The sequence below is a fragment of the Copidosoma floridanum genome, unplaced genomic scaffold (genome assembly GCF_036245765.1).
Source record: "Copidosoma floridanum isolate Cflo_tuat_1 unplaced genomic scaffold, Cflo_Japanese_pri ptg000029l, whole genome shotgun sequence".
Classification (NCBI taxonomy): Eukaryota; Metazoa; Arthropoda; class Insecta; order Hymenoptera; family Encyrtidae; genus Copidosoma; species Copidosoma floridanum.
This window is the reverse complement of record NW_028321906.1, coordinates 7,053,657-7,077,804: the sequence shown is the minus strand read 5'-3', so window position 1 is coordinate 7,077,804 and position 24,148 is coordinate 7,053,657. Positions and strand designations below refer to the sequence as shown.

Below are 24,148 nucleotides of genomic sequence, written 5' to 3'. Positions count from 1 at the left end.
GCTCTCGATATTCCGGAGAAATATACATCGAGCTCGGCAACTCGGCGCCCCCGCAATAGCCCCCCTCTTCTTGCGGGGGGGAGCGGATGCGCAAACTGCCGTTACTCGATTTTTGGCTGAAAATCAGTGGCTGGAAGTATCGAGCGCTTGGATTGAGGATGAAAAAAAAAAAAAGACTTTTATATGGTTATACGCGAGGGAAGGGGGTAGGGGGGGGGATCGATGCAACGAACGGAGAGGTCGTTTTCTCGGACCTCTGTATAGTCGGGAAAGTTTTACGCGTTGCGGTTTGGCTGATGATACGTGAAACGTTGCGTCGCAGGATCGGTTTTTCGAGCTGCTCTTGCTCAACGTTTGTTTACTGTTTGCAGTTTGTCAGTGGAGCAAAGAGACCGCGTGTGTGCATCACGGTCATGTAATGTTTGATATTTGAGTCCAACTGGTCGATCTTTTTTTTTTTTTTTTTCTTTTTCATTGCTGGTACAAAGAATCCAGATGCTTTTATGGTCTTGGGGAAAAAAAGAGACTTTGTGAGTTATTGTTAGTTGGTTGAACCGATATATATATACGATGGGTGTCGAGAACGAAGCATCAGAAAAAGGCTCTCTGTTTATGCGGGTGGTATCAAATATTTTTCCGGATTATCTCCGTACGCCTGAGCTGTCGATGGAAACACGTTGCGAAAACACCACTCGTATGTCATAATATATACGGCTATGCTGTGCAGAATAGAGGATGAAAAAAATACGTATCGAGGGTATCGACACTCGATCGTTGGAAATGAAAAAAAGCTTCGGAGGTAAAAATAAACAAATACACCGACTGGTTGTATATGCCGATGGCATATCCATCCAAAGTCAACAATTTTGCCTGAACGTCAAAAAAGGACCATTTGCGATTTTTTGCTAAAATAAAGTGTGATATCCCATTGCCTTGAGCGAAATATAATTTCATGAGTAAATAATTTTTTTTTTATTTTAACTTTGGGTCGAGGAAATAAAAATGTTACATCATGTTTCTTTTTGGTACGTGCACAACTGTACTCATCGATATTCCTCGAATTCCTGCATGTAAATATTTGTGAACGTGTGGATTATTAGCAAATAATCCTCTGTGTATTTATTTAACTTTTTTTTTATTTTTTATTCACGTAGTTACGTATGAGCCCTTACATAATGTACACAGGTAAAGTTTTTTTTTTACCATTCAATTCAAGTGGGTGCAGATTATACTTTGTGTTTGTAGTTATCAATAACTCAAGTATCCAGATTTTCGTACGCCTTCGGAGCTGGTATTATTTCTCTAGTAATAAAGAAAAAAAAAATTTTAATATGATAGTTAATGTAAAATACACCATTTAAAATTGTGACAACAAATATTTTGTAAATTTTAAAAAATTGACTTCTTATCACAGCTTCTCTACAAGTTTCATCGCGTTGTAACGAAATTTTTAGTAGTTCAAGGATGAGCCAACTGGAACATTAAATCCCCCCAAGTTTAAACGATGTCGATCCAACACCATACAAGTTTCTTTAGGCAAGTGAAGGGATTGCAGAGCTCTGTTGGTGTATTTAACGTGAGTCACCAGTGGAAATAACTCAACTATTTCCTTGTCAGTGCCACCAGACGGTCGGCCAAACAATATTACACGAGCCAAGAGGTAAAGCCGACTATTTTTCATCACAAAAAATGGGAGACGCCCATACCATCCTCGAGACTTGAAGGAGCAAAAAAAAAAAAAAAAAAAAAAAAACAAGCAGTTGCAGCATATCGACGATTGATTTCGCGAGCGGGCATACGTATTCCGGTTGTACGGCAGCCCATGGAGAGGGAAGGTGGGAAAAGGACGCGCCTTTCGAGGAAAAATATCGAGCTCGTTTTCTACCTCGCTGATCCCGTGGCCGGGCCGCGTACCTAACGGGGGGAGCGGGTTATATTGTGCGTATAGGTTCGGCCGTGCGAGAAAAACGAGACGTAACTCGGGGGATGGGATGTATGATAAAAGCGCGTCCTCTAGTGCAAAAGCGAAGGAGGGAAGGGGATTTATATGTATATATATCCTCGTAATTTTTCGAAGGGCGATGCCAGAGCGAATTATACGGGCGACACGTCATTTTTCTCCCAGGCGTTATTCATCTTTCGTTTTTTTTTTTTTTTTTTTTTTTAACGTTTTCTCCTCGCGGGCTATCCGTTATTTTCCGTGTAGCCGTTAATGGCCTGTTTTAGTGGCTCTGAAATGGATCTCATTAGAGGCCCAGTGAATTATTGAATAATGAAAGTTTACTGCCAAAGTGGCTGCTGCAGCGAGTCCTCGCGGCTTTATCAATTTGAAATTTTCCGAAGGAGGATTTTATCCTCTGTTTTATGGAACTTGGTTCACGGCGATTTCACGACCCCGTAAAAGATTGAAAATAGCGAACCATTGTTGCTTCAATTTACGTTTTTCCCGGTTTACCGATTCTTTTACAAGATTGATCCGTTCGATATACACCAAAATTCAATTTTATTCCATCCAAGGAAAAAAAAGACCGGTGGCAAAAAAACGAGACGGCGTCACAACGAGTCCTTCGTTCAAATGCAAAGTCCGACCCACAGGCCGCAACTCAATTTGCCTAAATTATGCAACGGCACACATATATATTCCCGTGCACGTTTATACCCACGTAAAGGCGATTTCTCGCGCCTTATTCAAATCCAAGTGGCCACTTACACGCGCGAATTAGCGTACTCGGGAGAGTCGGGGGGCCAAAAAATGTATGCGCAAGTGATCACACACTATAGTTGTGTACCAACTGTATACCATTACAAGAATCAATACTTACCAAAGCGGAATCCCCATAGATGAGTATCTCTTTGAACATATATTTTTTACCGTCGTGCTGTGCAGGAAGCTGCGTGAGTAAGTATGTATTATGTACATTTGAATACAGGTTGAGAAGCTGTTTGAAACTCGTTTGTGTGACCATACAGTGTCGTGTATTTACTTGGTTATCGGTGGGAGCCGTCAAAAACGGAAAAACTGAAACACGTGGTGCTTTCTGTAAGTAATAAGGTGTAACGAGAAAACTTGGGTGTACTTTGAAATTGAAAACCAAAAAAAGTTGGGCCGTGTGCACTAGAAAATACGCACACAAGGATCCTAGAGTTGTGGAAAAGTTCGTCGACCCCGCGATTTTGCGCGAAAGCGAATAACTTTGTCGCTGCGAGGTGTGAAAAACTTGTTTACGCGATTTTTCAACAGACGCTGTACACAGAACGTATTTCCACTCTGCGCAAAACGTAACTCAAAACGTCTTTGCCAACAGCAGCAAACGAACAAGAGCTTGTGTACATATATTATGTGCTCGAGGTAAGCTGATTTTACGGAGACAAAGGCTGAAACAAATGCTTCAAGCTCCCGTTTATTGTCTCTGTAAGGACTGTGGTGTTCAATGTACGGGGGTATATTGTCACGTTTTACCACATCGATCGAATAAATGTCGAGACGATCGGAGTTCAATTTACAAATTACTTGGCAGCGTCAAGTGACATATAACGACGGGGAAAACCCCATCGATCCGAAACGCGATACATATCAAATTGTAATACGCGGGGTATATAGGTATACGGGGCGTGAGAAATCGTCGTGTACCAATGAATTTCCGGATGGTAACCTTGTCAACGAGCCTCTCGAAGTCAAAACGACGCCGATCGTTGATTACTTCTCATTCTTTTTCTTCGCCTCGTGGAAAGCCAATTTCATCGCAAGTGGTTCGCTAGCGCTCGACAATCCGGAAAATCACCAGCGAGAGAAACGAGCGAAAATTGCCGAGGGTAGGAATCAGCTAATCTGCCGGGGGCTGTGAAGTGCTAGACATTGGCAGCCTATCGATCGAGAGCCAGAGAGAAAAAAGAGGGACGTCTTGGAGAGAGAAAACGGCAGCCTAAAAACGACACATTGTTTGTCCCTTTGTGCGCAAACAGCTTGCTAATAATACTTTTTTTTTTTTTTTTTTTTTTTTTTTGTTTGCCTTTTGCATCACAGGCAACGCACATCAGCAGCAATGAAAATTCATGGCAAAAATCGTTTTAGGAGGCGCCTCTGCTTTCAGAAACCTATTGAATAATAAATGCATACGAGGAGACACCATGCACAACTCGAAAGCTCAGGTGGATATCGCGCATTACCTCGTCTCTTGTTACTTTGGTCGAAAATGTATGTAATAATGCAAGCGGAAAAGAAAAAAATCTTACGGGTGTGCCCTTGATTCGTTATCGCTGGGAAAAGATCGGTAACGTTATCATCTCTCCACGCGCGAAGTAAGGAAGCTTTTACTCTCGGCTCGTTAGCATAAACACGCGGAGTACTGTCATGTACGTTTAAAACGATTGCTTCCGTGTGCACCTATACGACAATGAAAAACCAGCGATAACGAGGAGGCAACGCATCGAGCATATACACCCATATTATACGTACACGGATGATAATTCATTAAAATTATATATATATATATGCTCTGCGTGCATGTACAAACGGAATAATCGACATGCGCGCGCGTGTGTATATACCCAACCAAGAGGAAGCCTCGGTCGCGCTTTCGCGCCGATAGGCATCTACCTGCCCATTATCCGGCCGACGAGGGGAGAGAAAATGCGCCGCAGTTGTCGTACAAAACGTATGCGAGTGCAGGGTACAGGTACATTCGGGGAAGCCTCTCTCGGCGGTGCGGGCGATAATTTCGCGCGCGATAGAAAGCTAACTTTCTACCGAGCGGCCGTGCAACTGGTGATGACGGGCCCCCCTCCGGGGGCCTCTTCCTCCTCGGCTTGAACCCAAGGCGAATTCCAAGGTGAGCTACGATGATATCGTTGTTTCTCTTATTACTTTCGCGCCGAGCGCCAAATCGGTCGTACAAACAGAGGATGCTCCGTTGGATGCATCCGCGTGTACCCAAGGAAATTGCACGGCAGAGAAAAGCCCACGGGGCGATGCTTACGCAAGAGATGCACTGTATCATATATATATATGCATCACCGGAGCTGCTGGTCTAATGATCCAGAAGTGAAGGGAGATGTTGTACGGCGCGCTGATCGATGGGACTTTGTCTGTCTCGGGACGACCTGTTACCTCCATGGATTCGATGGCGGTTGTTGATGAACGAATCTAATGTTCTTGGGCGAACTGGACGTTTGAACTTTGAAAAAAAAAAACAATCAAGCGACTCTATTTTCTCTCCTACAATTGTGAACGAGGAAGGAAAAAAAAATGTCCATCAATTTCTGGACAAACTTCAGTTTCCCTTTGTCCCCCCTCCGGCACTAAAGAGGCAATCGCACGGAGCAAGCGACTCGTCGTCGATCGCAGCGAACTGCAGTAAGCGCAGCAGACCGTTAGGTCCACGTGCCGCGTGAAATTGGACATTTCGAGAGAGAGCCGAGCCGGGGTCTGTTTGCCGAGCCGGTCAATTGCGATTCAAAGGTCACGCGATCCCCGAATTCACGGACTGCAAGGCCAATATACGCAAGCGCGTGCAAATACAGGGAGAGAGAGAGACGTGTTTTAGCTGCAGAGATCGTGGATTGTCGGGTGTACGGCTCGGGTACATTGCTGTGTCCAATGTTTATGGCCACCGTGAGATCGCTCGCATCCACCGTATTGAACGTTAGAGAAACAGAATGAGGTAAAGATTTACTCCCCATTGCTTTTCATGACGGACCAAAGGGGATTTTTCTAAAAAATCGGTACAGACCGAAAAGGTGAATGATCTCTCGAATCTCTCAACTCACGCGTGTGTGTATACGTAAGGTGCCTTTTTATCAGCATCTTTGAGCACACGGGGAAAAGGCAAAAAGGCCCCATGCAGTTACGCAACAGCCTTGGAAAATCGATTTTACGTTTAGAGGGGGGAACACACGCGAGAGGTGTATCGGCACGAGAGAGTGAAAGCTCGAAGCTCCCGCGGTGATGGCGTGGAAATATTGTGTTTAATGACTGCATGTACTTGGTATAGCTGCACGTGGAGGATAAACACTTTGAATAAAAATGAATCGTTTTTCGGACCAGCTCGACTTTCCATCGGATGATGTTTTTTAGTTGAAAGTGCACATGTCGTAGTGTATAGGGGAAAGTTCGGCTCGAGTGTTATTTTATTCAATGGGTGAAAAGAAAGGGGCGACGCTTTGGGGAAGTGTTTCGGGAAAACGAGACTCAAAACTGTACCAAAGAGTTTTCGTCGCTTTACGGTATTCCGCGGAGGAATTTTAATGCAAAAGTTACGGCAAGCGGGGCCTAAAGTGACGGTACTTTCTTGTTATTATCCACGCGCATGTACACCCGAGGGAGCAATAAATTTTGAGGAAATCGAAATCACAGGGGCAGTAAATATCCCTGAGTTATGGAAATTCGATTGCATCAAGCATATTTGTCTCCCGATCCACGTGGGTTGCCCAATCGCGTATAAACTTGTACCAAAGCGCGCACGCGGTGCAGTAAAATCGAAAATGGATAATCAAAGTGTAGTTGAAATTTCACGCGGTACAAAGAGCCCCAGCGTTGCGTAACCCGACTTCTCTTAGTGCGAGTGTACAGCCCGACCGATGGATAAAAATCGACATTCCCACAGCTAGAACTTTTCACGGGCCGACCAGAGGTGTCTCGTATATACGCCGAATAATTTTGATTCGTTGGCTCATAAAATTCCCTCTCGATCAAAGACCGATCCGCTAATTGAGTCTTCGACCCAAGTACGGAGACCCGCATTGCTCACATTTTCGTGCGGCATTCCTCTGGCGACCGCGCAGTGATTAACATCCAATATATGGTTTCGACGTCCAGCTCCGATCGAAGATTTTTCTCAAAGCGATTACGCAACGGCGCTCGAAACAACGCCAATACACGCGGACACCATGAGAGCCCATTTACATAAGCGCGAGCTGGAAAATAGTGAGCGCTATAGACACGTGCCACCAGCGTCACTCGCGGTGTACTTTTAATAATCCGGGCCGCACAATATCGGCTCCGGCGATTACACCCTCGTCCGCCCGCGTGTAATCCTTAATTGCGCCGCTTGGGACCCGCTTCCGCGTTTATTATTGCGCTCTCATTGAAACTCAACGCTCGTCCCCCCCACAAGTGTATTACGTGGACGCGGCTGCGGTAAAAAGCCGGCCGTGTACGTGTATAACAGCGTTATTACGGGGGAAATTTCTTTTGTCCGTGCCCACCCTCTTCCTTTTCTCGATTGCCTGCTTTCTTTGGGGGGGAAAAAATTAAGGTGGTGCGCGAGGAGTGTAGCGCGACGAGCATACATTTTTTCGTCAATTTGGCCAAGCAGGGGATTTTAACAATGGTATACAGGATTGATCCAGCCGAAGGGATTTGTTTTGTATACCTAATCATTGATAAAAGGAGTTTTCAGCCAAACTTCATATCTATACCTATCGGAGAAGTCAGAATTTACAACGTCAATTGGCAGCTTCCGAAGCACAGTGCAACCCTCCATCAGAGTTGATCTAAATAATAAATATGAGAATACATTACAATTTGAATCACAGATACCTCCAGATTATATAAAAATCGGTATTTGATTTTGAATTACTGACTCACAACTTCTCGTTTTCTCAGAGAACCTGGATAATTTCTTGTGTTAGTTTTTTGATATGTTTCCTTTGATTAATTTTTAAATATTGAATCATAACTCAAATATCTCTTTTTTACAAAATAATATATTTAAACAAATGATAAATCAAACAACTTAGCTTTACAATGTATTTATAATGAAAAATATGTGCCAAATCACCACAGCAAAATGAGAAAAAAAAAATCTAACAATTGTTTACTTACGGGCCGTCGCCCTTATGAAATGCGTAAGAACAAATACTCGTGAGAACTGATGTTCTATAAGCTTTGAACTCGTTTTTTGAAATATTCTCGTCTCACCCTTTTTGCTGTGTCCGTCGTATCTTATTACCTTTTTTGCCTTGAAAACAAAAACTAGCAAAGACAGGAAGAACAGCAGCAGGAAAGCGCCCACATCGATGGCAACCTCAAAAGACGTTGGTGCTGCGCGCTTCTTGGTGGTAGGTCAAGGAGTGAGTAGAAAAAATGTGTGAATTGAAGGTTACGGCAACTAGCGAAAAAAAATGTTTTTTCGCGTTGGCAAGGTGACGCTCGCACATTCGAACAACAGCTGAAAATCTGCTGCCCTTTCTTCTTTTTTTCGAACGCTATCGGCTGATTCGATACCGATACCGTTGGATATCAGCCTCTTTATATTTTTTCGTTAAATACGAAACAGGTTTTGTGAATAGTTGTCATTATCTGTAAGTGCATACAATTGTGTGATTGTATTTTGAAGTGAATCGAAAAAATGAAATATCATAGTTCGCCATAATGTCTCAATACAGTTGAATTTTCTCATACATTTACGAAAGGTTCATTGTATAGCGTATGAAGAATCCCAAAGCTGTCAGGAGTACCTACAATCCTAACGCGCTCGACAACGTGTTTCATCAATCTTCTAAACAATAGCTTCCTCCCCACCCTCCAATTCTTTCTTCCATGTGGCAATGTACAAATAAATTTTTCCATAAAGTATCCACGTAGTTCAAGATAATAAATTATTTTCGACGAAAATAACAACGTGAAACTTTTCTAGCGCACGTTGGAAGTCTCCTGGGTAATCATGAATTTTCAGTATATGTAGGTAAATAATTTATGTATGAATAAATTAATCACTTAATCAAACGAAACAAAAATTACAGGACAAAGTGAAAAAGACTCTCAAAAGCCACCATCTTCGTCTCACGCAACGTCCCCCCCCCATCGACAAACAAGAGAGCATCACACAAATCAATCAATGCCTGTACAATTTGTCATACCCTCAAAACCGATCATTAAATAACGCTTACATCGTTCCTCGAAAAACACGAAGATTCATCGCAACGGCGCCCCAGTTCTCGATGCTCGCCGGAGAACTCGCCCGGCCACCACCCCTCGTTCCACCCTCATCCCCCGATTGTTTTTCTTTCAGCTTGTCTGCAAGTTTGATGAACTTTCGTCTCCCGAAAAAGGGGGAATCGAGCGGCAAACATTTTTCCCAAGACCCCTCCTCTCTCCCTGGCCACCTTCTCCCGAGGTTCTTCAAGCGTTTACCTTCCCTCCCCCCCCTGACCAGAAACTCGCAAGTGTACATGTATATACATTTTGCGGTTAAATTATACATCGAAGCATCGCATCTCTCCTACGGCAGCCGGGCCCTTTTTCGAGAGGAGCTATACTCAATCAACGGGCCGTAAAGTCATTTTGCTTTGCGTGGGCATAATTTGAGCCGAGAGTCCTTGCACCCAGATACCCTCGGTGCTATTTAGGTCCTCCGCGTATCCGTAATTTAACGTACCTATTGACCGAGTAGCAAACGGAACGGACTTTTCTTCTTGATTGATATACGATGACGACGATGGCAACAACAGCGAGCCTCGGTGTATTATAATGATTGTACGCGTGGCGATGCGAAACGTATTCCACGATAATCGCTCCCATCGAGTATAGGTATATGTATACGATTGAAAAACCTGTACGCTGTACAATGAGATACATGCCCACTTTCTATGCCGAGTCCTGTACATCGAGACACTTGTAGCCGTGGGTATAAGCGCAGCCTCCGGAAGTGGGACGCGGTGTGGAGTCGACGACGAGTTTTTAAATGGCGCGGTGGAGGACGCGACTTTGGAAAAGTAGGAGAACCGCGTGCACAAGACTCTCGCAGGAGAGGAGAAAAGAGAGTTTTCACTGCGGAGCCGAGCTGGCCTCGATGGCTTTTACTCCACCTCGATTTGGCTCGATATGGGTGTAAATACACCTTCGGGTCGATCTTGTCTCCAAATGGGGGGAAGATGAGCCTTAAATTTTAACGCCCAACCGGCTAATTAGCCTCGACTCGTTGTTCCTGCTCCAATTTCCGAGTCATCCAAAGGGGAGCTCTCTCTTTGCTCTACGGTGTCTTCCTGCGTAACGAGGTTCCATTTTCCCTCCCTTGTCTGCCAAAGTTTCGATAAACACGTCAGGACGATAATTAGGTGCCTCGAGTAAACGTAATAAACTCCGGACTGCTGGAACGTGGATCAATTTGTGTTACATATAATTAAAGCGCGTGTGGCATGGAAAAAAAAAAAAATGGAGTTTTTACGAGGAAAAAGGAAAAATACCAGACGGCGACGGCCCAGCCGTTCTGACCGAGAGATATTCATCTGTATCCCTGGTACGGGAAAAATACGCAGACGATGTGAAAACGTGCTCTCGGGGAGCAGAGACAGGAGGCCGGGTCGAGAGATCGGGGAAGGGGGGAAAGGCGCAGCTACGGCGGCGCTTCCTCCTTTCTCTCGCTGTATGCTCGGACGCTGACCTTCTCTCCCCCTTCCTCCGCCTCTTTCTTCTGTGTGCATTTATTATACCAGTGCTTCGAGTGTGTGTACGTATATATACGACCGTGCAAGCTCTCGGTTTAATTGACTCTCAAGAATTCGATTGGTCGAAGTATAAATATGATGTAATATACGTCGATGTTGGCCATTCCGCTGTATATACGTGGTACGACGAGGTATCCAAACTTTTTTCATCATTGCGTGCGTCAACGTTGTTATATTTTATTGATTAGCTGGCTGTGACATTGTTTGGTCCTTTGATGAAAAAAAAAATCTGATGGGCTGCAGCCGAGGGGAATGCGTGCGCGTACAATCATACTTTTTTTTTGCAATTCATAATGAAAACCATAGCAGTAGGGGTACGGGGGATTGTAATTTTTTCATTTCCATCTTTGTCCCATCGCTGGTATTGAAATATCGCGGGTATTTTTAATTTCCAACGCACAGCGAGAGAATCTAAAGGACATTACTGTTCCGTAACGCGGGACATTTGATGAAAAAAACTTTTTGTCCCGTCCTCTCGTGCAAGTTCCAAAATGAGCTTCGCAACGCGACTCGTTGGAAAAAAAAAAAAAAAAGACAGTTTTAATCACGCAAGGGCGCCCGCTTCATTTCCAAAACGTGCGTAAAATCCCTCCGTGAAGAGCAGTAAATGAGCTCTGCGCGCAGAGAAGGATAATTTTTTTCCCCACCTCCGCCTCCGACAATAGTCGCAGCTTGGATTTCACTAAAAACCCACAAAGCTTCAATGACGACAACCGCGTATCCGAGAGACACACAAAAAAAAAGAAAAGAAAACAGTCAAGCGCCAAACTGACCCCGATTTCTCGGCCGACCGAGAGAGAAGCCCGCGACCGCGTAATAAAATATCATTACTGCCGCTCTTTTCTCGCAATCCAACCCGTATTATACACCTGCCCGAGGCAGCTCGGAAAAAAAATCTTCAACAGAGAGAGAGAGAGAGAGAGAAAGCCAGTATCGCGGCCAACGCGCCTCCGATCGAACCACCGGTCCGATGTACACGTTATGATGGCATAATATATTATACTCACACGCGCGCGCTCAAGAATTTGCACGAGTATTTTTTCCCAACGCGAAAGGATGCACCGTTAAGTGGGGCCCGCAGCCGAGGGAATCCGCCAAAAAGTCGATCGGCGCGCAACCGGTTTCCGGCACACCCTCGTGTGTATATACTGTGAGAACGCACCCGAGCATCGCGGAACGATTCATCGGTGTGTTACCGATCGATCGGTCTACACCGGGCCGTTCTCTCTGCAATATTTCTGGTATATTATACTTAAAAGTAAAAAAGCTGACACTTGGCAGGGATGTCGTAACGCGTCGACGCAACGATCTCTTGTTACATACGTGTAAACATAAATGTCACGTATTACGCTCACGTGCGTGATCGGTCAATGTGCCCGTAATCCGATCGACCGCGCTCGTATGAGCGCGCCTTATCTGTTTGCCCGTGGTAACGGCTTTTTGAATATTCATTGGAGTGCAAATTAAGTCGCCGCATTGAAAAAAGAGGAAAAACATTACCTACCAGCTGCAGCTACCATGACACATTGGCACGCACGCGATCGCCGTAATCTTTTGAAAAAAAAAAAATCCAAATCAAAGTACCTACGCCTGCACTTCGGGCGCATGTACGTATACGTGTAACTTATACTTCTTTCGTTCCTTTTTTCGATGCACTGCTGTAATAACGGTACATATAAATTATACAGAGCCACGTTGTTGGCTGTTCTCCGTATGGTAAGGTCGTCGTTCCCTCCTCTTGTATACACGTACAATGCACGTGCGTGCCGGTAGCGCAGGCACGTGTGCGATTATTACTCCACTGTGGGTTGGAATAGGTATAAGGTACACCACTTGGATTGCGTTGCGTGCGCGGTAAGTAGGTAAGCCTATATACTTTTACCCTCTTGGAAGTTTAGTCGCACAACGTATAAACCGTATGCACCGCTATACCGTCGAAAAGTCCGTATATAACTTTTGCGGTGTTCATTTTTATTTAATTTTTTGTTTCATTTTGTAAGGATTTTTTTTTTTTTGATAGGACAGACACGCGAGATTAATGTAATTAGATATCGTGTAGCGGAATTCCGATGGTGGTAGCTGTTGGAAAAGTAAATTCGGGTACTTTTGACGGGATTAGATTAAAAAGTAGGATATAATAGCCAATCTTCAGGGAAACTTTAGATAATGTGATTTTATACCCCACAGCGAATACGTATAGTATAATTATTATTAAAACTACAAAATTTAACAGCAAAATGACGAGAAAAATTGATCTTTTACGATAATAAACTACGTTTATTGTCCAGGAAACTGATTTGAATTGAACTGATTGAACTGAATGATAATTCACAGCTTTTCGGTTGTGCTTGAATATAGATTTGCTCTCCTCGTAGGTACAGACCCAAACGCATTGAGCCATCACAGTTGATAATGTCTGAAAAATCCTAAAGAGAAAAAACGGCTTTGAACCATCCATTTGGCAAATCCAACGAGAAAAACGCAGCCTCGTCAGTCCCAGGTTCATAATACAAGTGAATAAGTACACAAACGAAGCAATCTTCTCTTTCGAAAGCGTGACATTAGCGACTCTAATCGGCCGCGTGTAAACGCTCTGTACACGTATAGGTACGATATACATGATAAAGGCGTAAAAACGCTCTCGACACCACCTCCTCTCTCTCTCTCTCCCGACCACAATGAAAATTAATACCTACACGTATATATATATATGGAGGTGCAGGCTCTCATTATAAACTTACTTTCATCCTCATTCTTGCGCCGCGGCCCACTTATATTATACACACGGACCCCCTTTCTTGTTCGCCCACGTAACGTTTCGCACGCGCGCATCTTTTTATTTCACGTGCTGCGGGACACTGTTGCATATATTTGTACCGACTACCGCTCCGCTATGCACAGGTATATACATTAACGATGGATCAATGACAACACAATGGGATGTGTACGAGTATGTGGTAGTCCGACGCGTGGGCGAGTGACACGCGGAGAAAGAGATGGATCATTTTTCTGGAGCCTTGGCGGGTGTTTATTGTTACACCTACGTGCCGGGACACACGCGTGCACGCGACGTGTCATGCAAATTTTCAGGGCTCCCATATTCCCTCCTTTTTTTTTTGAGGGTTTGTTTGTCTATTCCATTTGCACCGGCGTACGGCGTTCGTTAGTCTGACGTGGACGTGAAACGTGTACATATATATGTACATTGATTTTTTTTACTTCTCTGTATATCATCGCACGTATGTATGTATGGCACAAGGAGTCGAGTTCGCGTCAGCGTGCACGTACGCGCGAATTTAAAGCCCAATAGTTGCAGATGTACGCTAATCCAACAAAGTTTGATGATCTTTGCGAGCTGACGCTCGAAATTAGCTTGCGAGCGCTGTTGGCTTGTAAAAGCGGGCTCGCCTTCAAATTCAATTTCGCTCTTTCATCAGGTGCACACACAACGAGGCTTTGCAACAAACAACGTCAACTGAGAAGTAAGTACCTTAGATATGGCAGAGGAAAAAAAAAAAAAAGAAAAACTCCTTTGACACGATTATGCAAAAGAACAATAATGAATATTCAATCATGGCTGGTCCGTGGTAAAGTGGAAAGATTCTTCAAGATCAAATCCCATGGCGACTGAACTTTGTTTCTTGATTCAGGTGACACAGTAAGGCCCAGTCAAGTGGTGAGTGAGTGTCGACACGAGCATATCGCCCCATGAGCTTGGCTCACTTATCCAATACTCACAAGCATTCGAACGAGACGAAAAAAAGTGTTTTCCACGCATGGAAAATAAATTACGTCGACTAGTGTGTGTGCATCTGTCTGAAGAGAGTCTTCGTGTCTCTTGGGTAACAACTTTTCCTCCTGAGCCTTCGTTATCTCGCCCTTTTCCAGCCCCAGCGTTGCCCCTTAGTTATGCGAACTTTGCGAGAGCGCATTTGGCAAAACTTGTGATCGCGAGGCCAATTTCGCAGAGACTCCATCTACCAACGAGGGAGGGGGCTGAATGTCCCGTCTCATCAACGTCAAAAACGGCCGTCCAATCGTTCCGTACGAACGTTCAAAGCGTCTAGTTGCAAATGCATTGCGGTTGTGTTGGTACAAGGATTTTAAGGACAATTTACCAAACTAAACACATTTGAATGGGAAAAACCACTGTTGGAACACCGTTGTTCCGTGATAGAAATATTTCACTTCCTGCAGCCTTCTAGTGTCAATCGTTGAAGAAAAAAAAAAAAAAAAAAACGTTTACTTGAACAAAACAGGCGAAATAAATTATCATGGATTTGGTCGTAGTTGAAACGTTTGTCAACACTACTGTAACATGAGTCCCAACTGCACCCGCTGGGGTTAAAAAAATCGAGAGGTACGATGGCCCAGGGGCCACACGCGAGCTTAATGAGGATGGAAATTCATTAGCAAGTTTGCTCTCCTTCCTTCCTCCCTCCACCCCTTTTTCCACGCTTCCGACTTTCAATACGTACGTGACGGCTTTTGCTACTGCCATACCCTTCTCTTTTCTCGCCGATTGCGTCGCGTCGCGCTCGGGCGCTCAAAAGCTTCCCGTGTTTTCGCTCGCGCGTCAGGTGAGAGCACTTTTGCTGAATTCGAGACTTGGAGCTGTAGGAGTAGGAAATGGGCTCGTTGACGAGCAGCTGGTGGTGAAACATACGCTCGTGGGTCTCGGGAGGGAGGCTTGAATTATCGTTGCGCAGGTGAACCGATTAGTTTGGGGGTAGTAGGGAAGCGGAGGGGTGCTGAAGTTTCTTTTTTTTTTCCCTACCTCGGGTTTTAGTTTTTCGAAAGAAACACTCCACGGGTGGAAAAGTTTGCCCCTAAGTTGCACCCAAGACCACCTTGGAGACTCAATTAAAATGAACCGGGATAGCATTGCTATATGGCAACTTTGGCTGTTGTTGTTTGTTTCCTCGTTTTAATTGCTTGTTTGTTTGTTTGTTCATTTGGGTATAACCGTGGGGATTTTAATTTTCACTTGTACGGCTGTACTTTTGACGGCGTTTGACGTTTCAATTTGTGTTTTTCAACGCAGTTTTCCAACAGTGAAATACTGGTAACGGGGAGCAATTAACCTTTTTTCAGTCACGGTTGCAAAAATATTCGAGAACCTATGAATTTTTTAGTAAAACAAAAGAAAAAGGTTTCAGTTGGTACAGCGACTTTACAATCGAGCATAGATGCACGCGTTTGAGCGAAGCTAATTTTTTCCACACCCCTCATTCAGCCCTAGGTATATCCTGTAAATAGCTGCCCATTCCTCATCCAGCCCGAGTTGCCCCATGTTATTTCGTAACGGTGGAAGTCGAGTGTAAGCGTCGCGCCACGCGACCACTTGAAAGTTCCTGCTGGGGGTCACAAGGTCGTAGGACAAACGAAAAGTCGCGAGACAAAGAAACAGAGCTGCCACTGCTACTCACTTCCCATTTTGCCTCCCTTTTTTTTCACTCCACTCTGCGTTCGCACATACACACCCAAGAAGCTTTTTTTCGCCGAATAAGGGCCGTATGAGCGTAATTTGATTAAGTTCGTCGACTTGTGGGGTGAAAAAAGCGTGCTACACCCTTGGCTTCTCCATATTTCGATGTAATTAATACCTCACAGTTTCGAAAGGGGGAAAAAATTGTGGTTTTTTTCTCCCCCTCTCTTTGGCTGATTTTACGCAGTGAATGTGTTGCGAGGTAGATTATCACAAGTGTACGATAAACATCTTGGACGAGACAATTGTGTTTTCTTCTTTCATAAGCGGTTACGAGTATTCCCACAAAATTTATAGAGGAATTAAAAAAATTTCTTCTTTCCCTCACGCAACAGCCAATTAGCGTCGGCGCTCGTTTCTCGAATGAGCCGATTTTCAGTTAATTATGAAAATCCACCTGCCGCAGAATTAACTTTCTATACGTGCGAGTGGAAGGAAGAGAGAGGCGTGAATGGTTGTTATTCGAAAAATGTACGCGGGTTATGCGCGCGGAAGCGCATCCTGGCGATATTAAATCAGGAATTCCGATACGTCAGCGCTAGTTTGTATGAATGAAAAAAAAAAAAAAAAAAAGATCAGCTTCATAATGGGCACTTGATATCGCGCCTATGCATAACCACGCATGGGCTTATCCACGTGGGTGGGGGGTGGGTGCGCGCACGTCGGATCGATTATTTTTAATCGCAATTACCGAGTTTCCGCTTACGAAGAGAGTATTATCTTTGATTGAAACCCCGCAGGGTTGTAGTTAATCGCCGACGTTGCGGTGGGATACCGTCCTTTTTGTTAATTACAATTGATGGATTGGCGTATACGAGACGAGCGTTGCGTATAAATTATCACAGGGATATGACAGATGGTCAAAAACGAGAAATAAGAGGAAGTAAACGCACGAAAAAGTGTGGGAACCTAACGCGAGGCCAATACCGATCAAAACTTACTCCTGACCTTAAATAGGACACACGAAACCTGTTGTATAGAAAGGACCATAAAATTTACGTATTTTCCAAGGTTTGTACGAGTAATCTTAATCATCAGATTCCATTCCTTCAAAGTATACATACACAGGGAGTTAAGTAGGTACATGTCGATATCGTTTCACAGTCTATTTTCCACATTACATATGGGACCACAACGCGTGAGATTAAAATCGCCGATCTCCGTTGAATTTACGATCCAACTCGAGCCAATGGCCAATAACTCGTTCTACACCTCTAAAATACCTGTGCAAGAAACAAGCAGCCAACAGATCCATCGATAAAAAGAAAAAAAAAAAAAAAAAAAAAAAAAAAAAAAAAAAAAAAAAAGAAAATCCAGCTTTATAGCATGCAAGAGTGGAGAAAATTCCCTTCCTCGCCCAATCTGCCGACCGATCGGACGATCGATTATTACCGGTCGCATCGAAAAGAAAGCAGCACCGAGACGAGCCATTCATCCTATATCCATGCACATCTCGTTTGCGCTCACGGATACCAACTGTGGACCCGCGCACGCATATATACACACACAACTGCGTGTACCGTTACTCGACATTCATCCACGCGTATAATCATATATATATATACATACCTACCGCGTACATATGCAGCTTCCGCGCGAACCCACGGACGCCGTGATACGTACCACGTACGAAATGCAGAGGAAGGAGAGGAAGGAGAGCCGTGGCCAGTCCGCAGCCTCCTTCCCCGCGTCCGCTACTTTGTCCTTCTCCTTTTTCGTCCACTTCCCCCGATATCGCTCCGATCGTTATTATTCCTCCTCTGCGGCTTCTGATAACGGCACCTTTTTCAGCCGGCGCGTTCTCGGCTTTCCTTTTCTTCCCCGGCAAGGCTCGAGGATGGAAATTGTACAAAAAATTGAAACCTTACAGAAAAAAAAAGGAGCACGGCCAACTGGTTTCCAACGGGACGCTCCGGAATGAGCCGGGAGAATATGAGGGATCGACTGGTCGCTGATGCCTATCGGCTGTTTTTTCGTATTATACGCCTGGAGGGGGACAATTTGCGAGCAGAAACACAAAAACAACGTGTGTCGGCGATGATGAACGAATGTACACCATACTCCAATGGATTTGACACACGGGACGTATTTTTGAAATAACGATTTCTTTCGGTACGTAATCTAGATTTATTGCCGATTTATCGCCAAAACGGGAGTTTGAAACTCGACGGATGGGGTATCAAATTTTGGATAACTTCCCGTTGTTGTTGTTTTACCCAAATGACTTATTCGATGGACAATCGGTGATAATTTATACACTTTTTTCTCATCCGTGTCACGACCTGACAGTTTTCAAGATAAACGACGACAGGATGCAGCTCGCAGGCAATTAAAAACTCAGCACACAACAAAGGAGGCGGGGGGGGAGTGAGTTATTAAAAAAGAATCAATTTTTCATCAACAACGCATCAGAGGCTTGAAAACCCAAAGATCGTGCATCGGCAGGACTGACTATGATTACACGGTAACGCACTCGCTTGGATCATCGTTGAAGCCTCGCAACGCAAACCGGTTAACCCCCCGACTCGAATTTCCAAGTTTTGCTGTTGTTTCACGGGTGTAATCATACGTTACGTGTCCATGAGATGCGCAGGTAAGCGTTTCGCAAGTCCAACCGCTCTGCGAGCGGCCCACATTGCCGTTCAACGATCGAACTCAGAAGCCAAATGGTCCCTTTTTCCCCAAACGAAGACCAAAAGTGCTATTACATGTTCACAACCATATCACCCGACAAGTGTATATTCATCCTTGCAAAACAAAGTCCGAGAAACTTGCATAATATACAAAGAAGTGAGACAGGGGGGGGGGGCACCCACTCGGCCACAAATAGAAACCGCAGCAGTATGGCGATTGCGCAATGGAATAGCGTATACAGCAGCTATACACATAATATGTAATATCTCGCGAGTCGATGCAACGGTATGCGGGGCCTCGCCTATTATACCTATACGTACAAATCCTTATACACACGGCTGTATAATATGTACTCGCCACCACACCACAATCGGGTAAATTGGCCATTATGGCGTGCGCGGAGGTGGGTTAATGCGCCCTTAACGCGCGAGTTTTACGAGAGCCCCGGGGCCCCTTCTTATACTTTGCAGGGGCGTGAGTGTATAGGCGATGATTGGAGATGGAGAGAAAAAGAAAGGAGAAGCCGAGTGTGACCCTCTAGAGGGTCGTGGGTGGATCAAATGCTACACAACCTCGAGACCATTGGCATTCGTCGTGTAGCCCCAATTTTATGAAAGAGGCCATGGGGTATGAGACTTTCATTTGCACGTGAGGCTTATTTTTACAAGCGTTACCCCGGACGCATATTTTATACACTCGCCGCGGCCACGGAATGTAAGAAATGCCCTGCGAAGAAAAGCAAGAGATAAGAGGGCAGTGTGGTTTTTAAAGCCACAGCTGAGAAATTGCGAGCGTCGAGTTATTTTTTTTTTCTCACGCTTCCGGGTACAATTATTGGAACCTCCACTTTTACTGAAATTATGAAGAAAAGCGAGGGTTCGTTTGACTTGGAGGCTCATCTCTTCCGAGGCGAGAGAACGAGATGAGTTTCTTAGAGCTGGGGTACCTATATGTCAACTCTGGGAGCCATCCGATTTTCGTGACGCGCAGGGTAGACGATGGGCCGAGTGACGATCAAAGCGACCACGCAAAGTCTCCATGGCAGATCTCTCGCGGACAAGCGCGTAAACGAAAGCCCAGTCGACGCGGGGTATGGGTGCATCCAAAGTAAATTCGAGATAATTCCTGGTATAGACGGTGTGTCGGGCGGTAACCGCGGGTGTACACAGCCAGGCCTGCGAAACTTCGTGCAGCGTCAGTTGCACGAGTCGAGCTCGATGCGCAGAGGGAGAAGCCACATCGAGTCGGGGTGTACAGGTGATAAACAGACAGAGAATGGGGTGGGATGGACACTGCCAGATTAGTGTAAATAGTTTTGTGTGTTATTGTTCCTGCGAGTTGTTGTTGTTGTTGTTGTTGTTGTTGTTGTTGTTTTGATTGAGCTTGGACTACTCGCTTCCCCCGGTCTCGATTAATTTGCCTCGGCGCGCTATCTCGGGGCCGTGTCAATCCACGTGGACGGGGCAGTCGACGGGAGCTTGGTGAGCTGGAAGAAAAAGGACGGGGACTACGGAATGAATTTGCCTTCACCGTCCAGAGCACAATAAAAAAACTTTCTTTTTTCTTATTAGTTTTCGCGTCTTTTTAGGGGAAAAAAAAAAAAAAAAAAAAAAACACTCGACGTACCCGAGCACAAACGATAACCGTAATCACAACCCAAAACGATGGGATCATCAGAAGTTACGCGCTCGAGGTAACGCTGTATAAGAACGTGGAAAGGAACACGGAGGAGGAGCGAAGAGGTTGTAATGTTTGATAATACCCCCCCTCAGTGCTCCACAGTACGCGAGCAGCCTCGCGCGTAAACCGGCCCTCAGGCGTCGGCGCAGCCCTCGCTCGCTCATAGTTTAACTTTAACTTCCTAATTAAAATAATCCCCTAATAGCGTAATATCTTGGCGCCGCCGTGAAAACGACGTCGACGGGGCTAAGGAAGAGGGAAGGAAACTCGAGCTACTCCTCCAGTGTTGGTGGTGGTTCGCTTTCAGATGGTAATAACGCAGAAAAGAGAGAGAGAGAGAGAGAGGAGGTGTCCCCCGTGTCTTCGCCGATGCTATTGGGTTTCGAGCTCTGAGTCACCGAGGATATTGAACGCGGCCCTCCTCGGGAGGTCAATTTGGGGGAGCTCTTTGTTGGGAGGGAGGCATATCTTTATTGGAATACCAACGTACGCCAGTCGAATGCACAAGTCCGATCTTTAGTCCGAGGACCGTTGTGTCTGCGAGCGATTGTTCGACGGACGGGTGGCTCGCGATCGAGCTGTTTGGCAATTTAGATTGACGTGGAAAACGAAGGCTATCCATCTCTCTTGTGATTACGCCAAGTTGTTGTTGTTGGGATGACGATGCACGAGTGATGGCTGAATGGGGCCTTGATTCAATAATTACGGGGCTCAAAAGCCGTACGTATTACATTTCGTGCGCAACACGGGCTGCAATTGCATACGTGGAATGCGAACTATTCATTACCCAACGCATTTAGAAAGGCACGATGGACATTTCTCATCTCGAAAGAGAGACGGTACGTTTTATCGAACGTAATGGAGGAGTCACGTCTTCAAATGTTATTAACTGCCACACAAGAGTCCATACATGAGTAAATTGACTTGGAAGTAGGGTATCGAGTTGTAAAGATTAGTATTCTTTTTTTTTTTTTTATTTATCAGTGAAACGCAGCAAAGGATCTCTATATGCTTGTTTGGATGTCCCTTATGACGTCCATGTGTACCACCTTAGTTTCAGCCTTAGCACGTAATTTCTCGAAAATATTCCACCCAAAAGGGGATCAAAGTCGGAGGGAGAAAGAGGAAACGAGAGAAAAAGCCCTCTGCAGACAAAAGAAAAGAAAGAGAAAAAGGAATACCCAACCGAGGGCAGAGTTCACGTGTCCGTCGATCCGTCCAAGGCGTGAGGAGCGGCATCGTGCCTAAGACGAGGAGGACGAGGTGTCAAAGACACACAGCAGTCGTCACAAAGCTTGAATACCAGCTCGACTCAGCCCCCCAAGTTTAGCGCCACGGCCCTTACTTTCTCGCTCTCATCCGATCCCACTGCGGTCGTGCCACAGACGAGACACCTCACTGCTCCCGTACACCACCACCTCAGGGCTGGATTATCCAAAAGAGCCAGCTGCGTATCGCGTACTCTTTGAAAGTGCGTTGGTGCTTTTACAATTTTGTCCAACAAGAGACACACATCTCGGCTCAAAGGTATCCAGCCACGCTTCATACAATTACACGTATATGTCTACTGCATCCTCACTGCGCACAGACTTTGGCCATTTTTCAAGGCACCCCTTAGGTGTATTGTACGATAATCCCCGAACCCACCATCCAAACACCTTTTCATTGTCGAAGGTAAGCATCTACGATGCACCACGTATGCGATTGAGAATCCCAATTAGCCGGCCGGTCTGCGTGTTGGTCGTGGGGCAATCGAAATCCTCGGGGAATGGACACATTGTGCGGCGCAGCTGTGTATAGATTCTTCGGCGTGAAAACAGTATTGTCGTGGCGGTCTCCGGTGTATCGGAACGTAGTACAGGGCCCAGCTCTAAACGTGATCGATGCACGCGTGGGAGCAAAGGGGGTGGGGGTGGCCGCCCTGATCTGATTAACCAGAGCCGCGTGACGAACTCAATAGTGCGTTATAGGTGGTGGTGGTTTGGTCGAGGCTTGCGGGCGCAGCGTCCCTCTGGGTGGCCATTAATTATAGCGCTGCTCATGACACCGTTTGCGCGTACACCCTGCACTGATTTATATATATACATGTATATGTATATGCACGTGGTTGGAATGTATCGGGGATCATTGGGGCCGTTTGTTACTCTTATGTGCCGTGATTTGGCACACTTGTTTTTCCCGATCAGATGATTTTGCGACGCTTCGTTTGCCGGCCATTGTAAGCTCCTCGATGAACACGATTTTAAAAGCCATCCTCGACCTTTGACGTAAATATACATATGCTAAAGGGTTAATTTAATCGAACGTGAGACTTGACGCGTCCAATAGGAGTTGATTACTCAACTGGGCTGATGTATATACTTAGTATCTTAATCGGCGTGTTGACACGAGCGCTAATCCGAATGTTTCTTTTTTCTTTCTCGTTTCAGAACATATTGGACAAGTTCAATCCAGGAGCGAGGCAACTGATCAACGCGGGAAAGGCCTACTTGAAAGCGTTACATGGTAAGTACATATAGTTTTTTTTTTGTGCTCATATTTACCTGGTTGACCAATTGGGCTGATACTTGTATTTATCGTTACGCGGACGTTTAATTAAAAAAGAAATTTCCTGCAACGTGGATACAACACTGGACATTTTTAAATCATTCACGTTATATATCTCCCTACAGTGCAATTAAAACGTTCATGGTCCAATAAACTTTCTGTGAGTCGCGGTATACGTGCACTGTATACAAGTTCGCTCTTGCAGTGACCAACTCGGCGAAAATCTACAAAGCAAAGCCATGGTTTTCTGACTCTGGCGTAACACTTGGTGCACTCTTTTGAGGGCTGCTTGGGGTTTTTCTCCAGTTGGGATTTACTCGCGGAATCATTTATACAATACAATTATGTTTATTTTTTCTTGCAAGAACGAAAAATCAACGCTAAAACCACGTAAAAGTCCTTCTCTCTTTGTTCGATGGGTGATTCGCTTATGCATGAATACAGTGCTTACAAACGTATCATGGAGAGCCACCCCCGTTGGCTATGCCCATCCGTTATCGGACGAGACAGCGTCGTTGCGTCACGCATCGACTGCTACGTGCATACGGGCTGCCCCTCTTTGGTCAAACGATCCGACGGGCTTGGGGCTCCGTGACCTGGTAGCCGATTGTACGAAGACGCCAAGAAGAAGAAAGACACTAATTTCGTCACGAAAAGTTAATTTGAAAATCAATTGAAAAACAAACTGTAGAGATAGTGCCCGAAGAAAACGTATTTTCAGCAACGCACGGTATTTAGACCTGGCGAATAATGCACAATCACGCGCTCCCATTGTCGATCGAGCCAAAGAAAACCCGGGCAATTCCGTGTCCCCATAAATAAATCCCAATCCACTTTAAAACGCGCTGTTTCGTCGGGGCGATCACGCGCGTGCACATGGAAATCGACGCGAATCGTCGGCCCCGACGAAACGAGAAATGAAAGAAAAAAAAAGGATAGAAGAATGAGAAGACGACACGAGAGACAACAACACGTGTGTGTACGTTTAGCAGGGAGTATCCACGCGAGCGTGTCGCCGGTGGATTTACGACATCCCATAACCCGGCCAATCTTCCACTCTCCCCCATACATGCCAGGCGGGGGTTAGACACGAATGAAAAGGGTACACACAGCGATGTTAGACACCGACACCAATACTAGTGTTTGCGATCGTCACCCCCCTCCCCCGCCATTGGGCGAGTTTTTATTTGACCTTTGATCCTTGAATCCAAGGCGAGAGTACACAAATGTTTTTCATCTTCGGCAGATCAGGTGGATTTCAATAGAGGGAAAATTTAACCCCACCAGAGAAGAGCGTTTCCAAATGCGTCTATATACTCGAAGGGTGCGAATATATAACAGCAGCGCAAGGAC

At 45.2% G+C, this 24,148-nt stretch overlaps 1 protein-coding gene across 1 annotated transcript in view; it reads left to right on the top strand.

Moving 5' to 3' along the window:
• IRSp53 (Insulin receptor substrate 53 kDa) overlaps positions 1-24,148 on the top strand; it is an 84,740-nt gene that overhangs the window by 6,447 nt on the left and 54,145 nt on the right. The window contains exon 2 of the mRNA XM_089595884.1: positions 22,678-22,753. Coding sequence (XP_089452010.1) covers positions 22,678-22,753 — 76 coding nt within the window. The remainder of the gene's footprint in view (positions 1-22,677; positions 22,754-24,148) is intronic.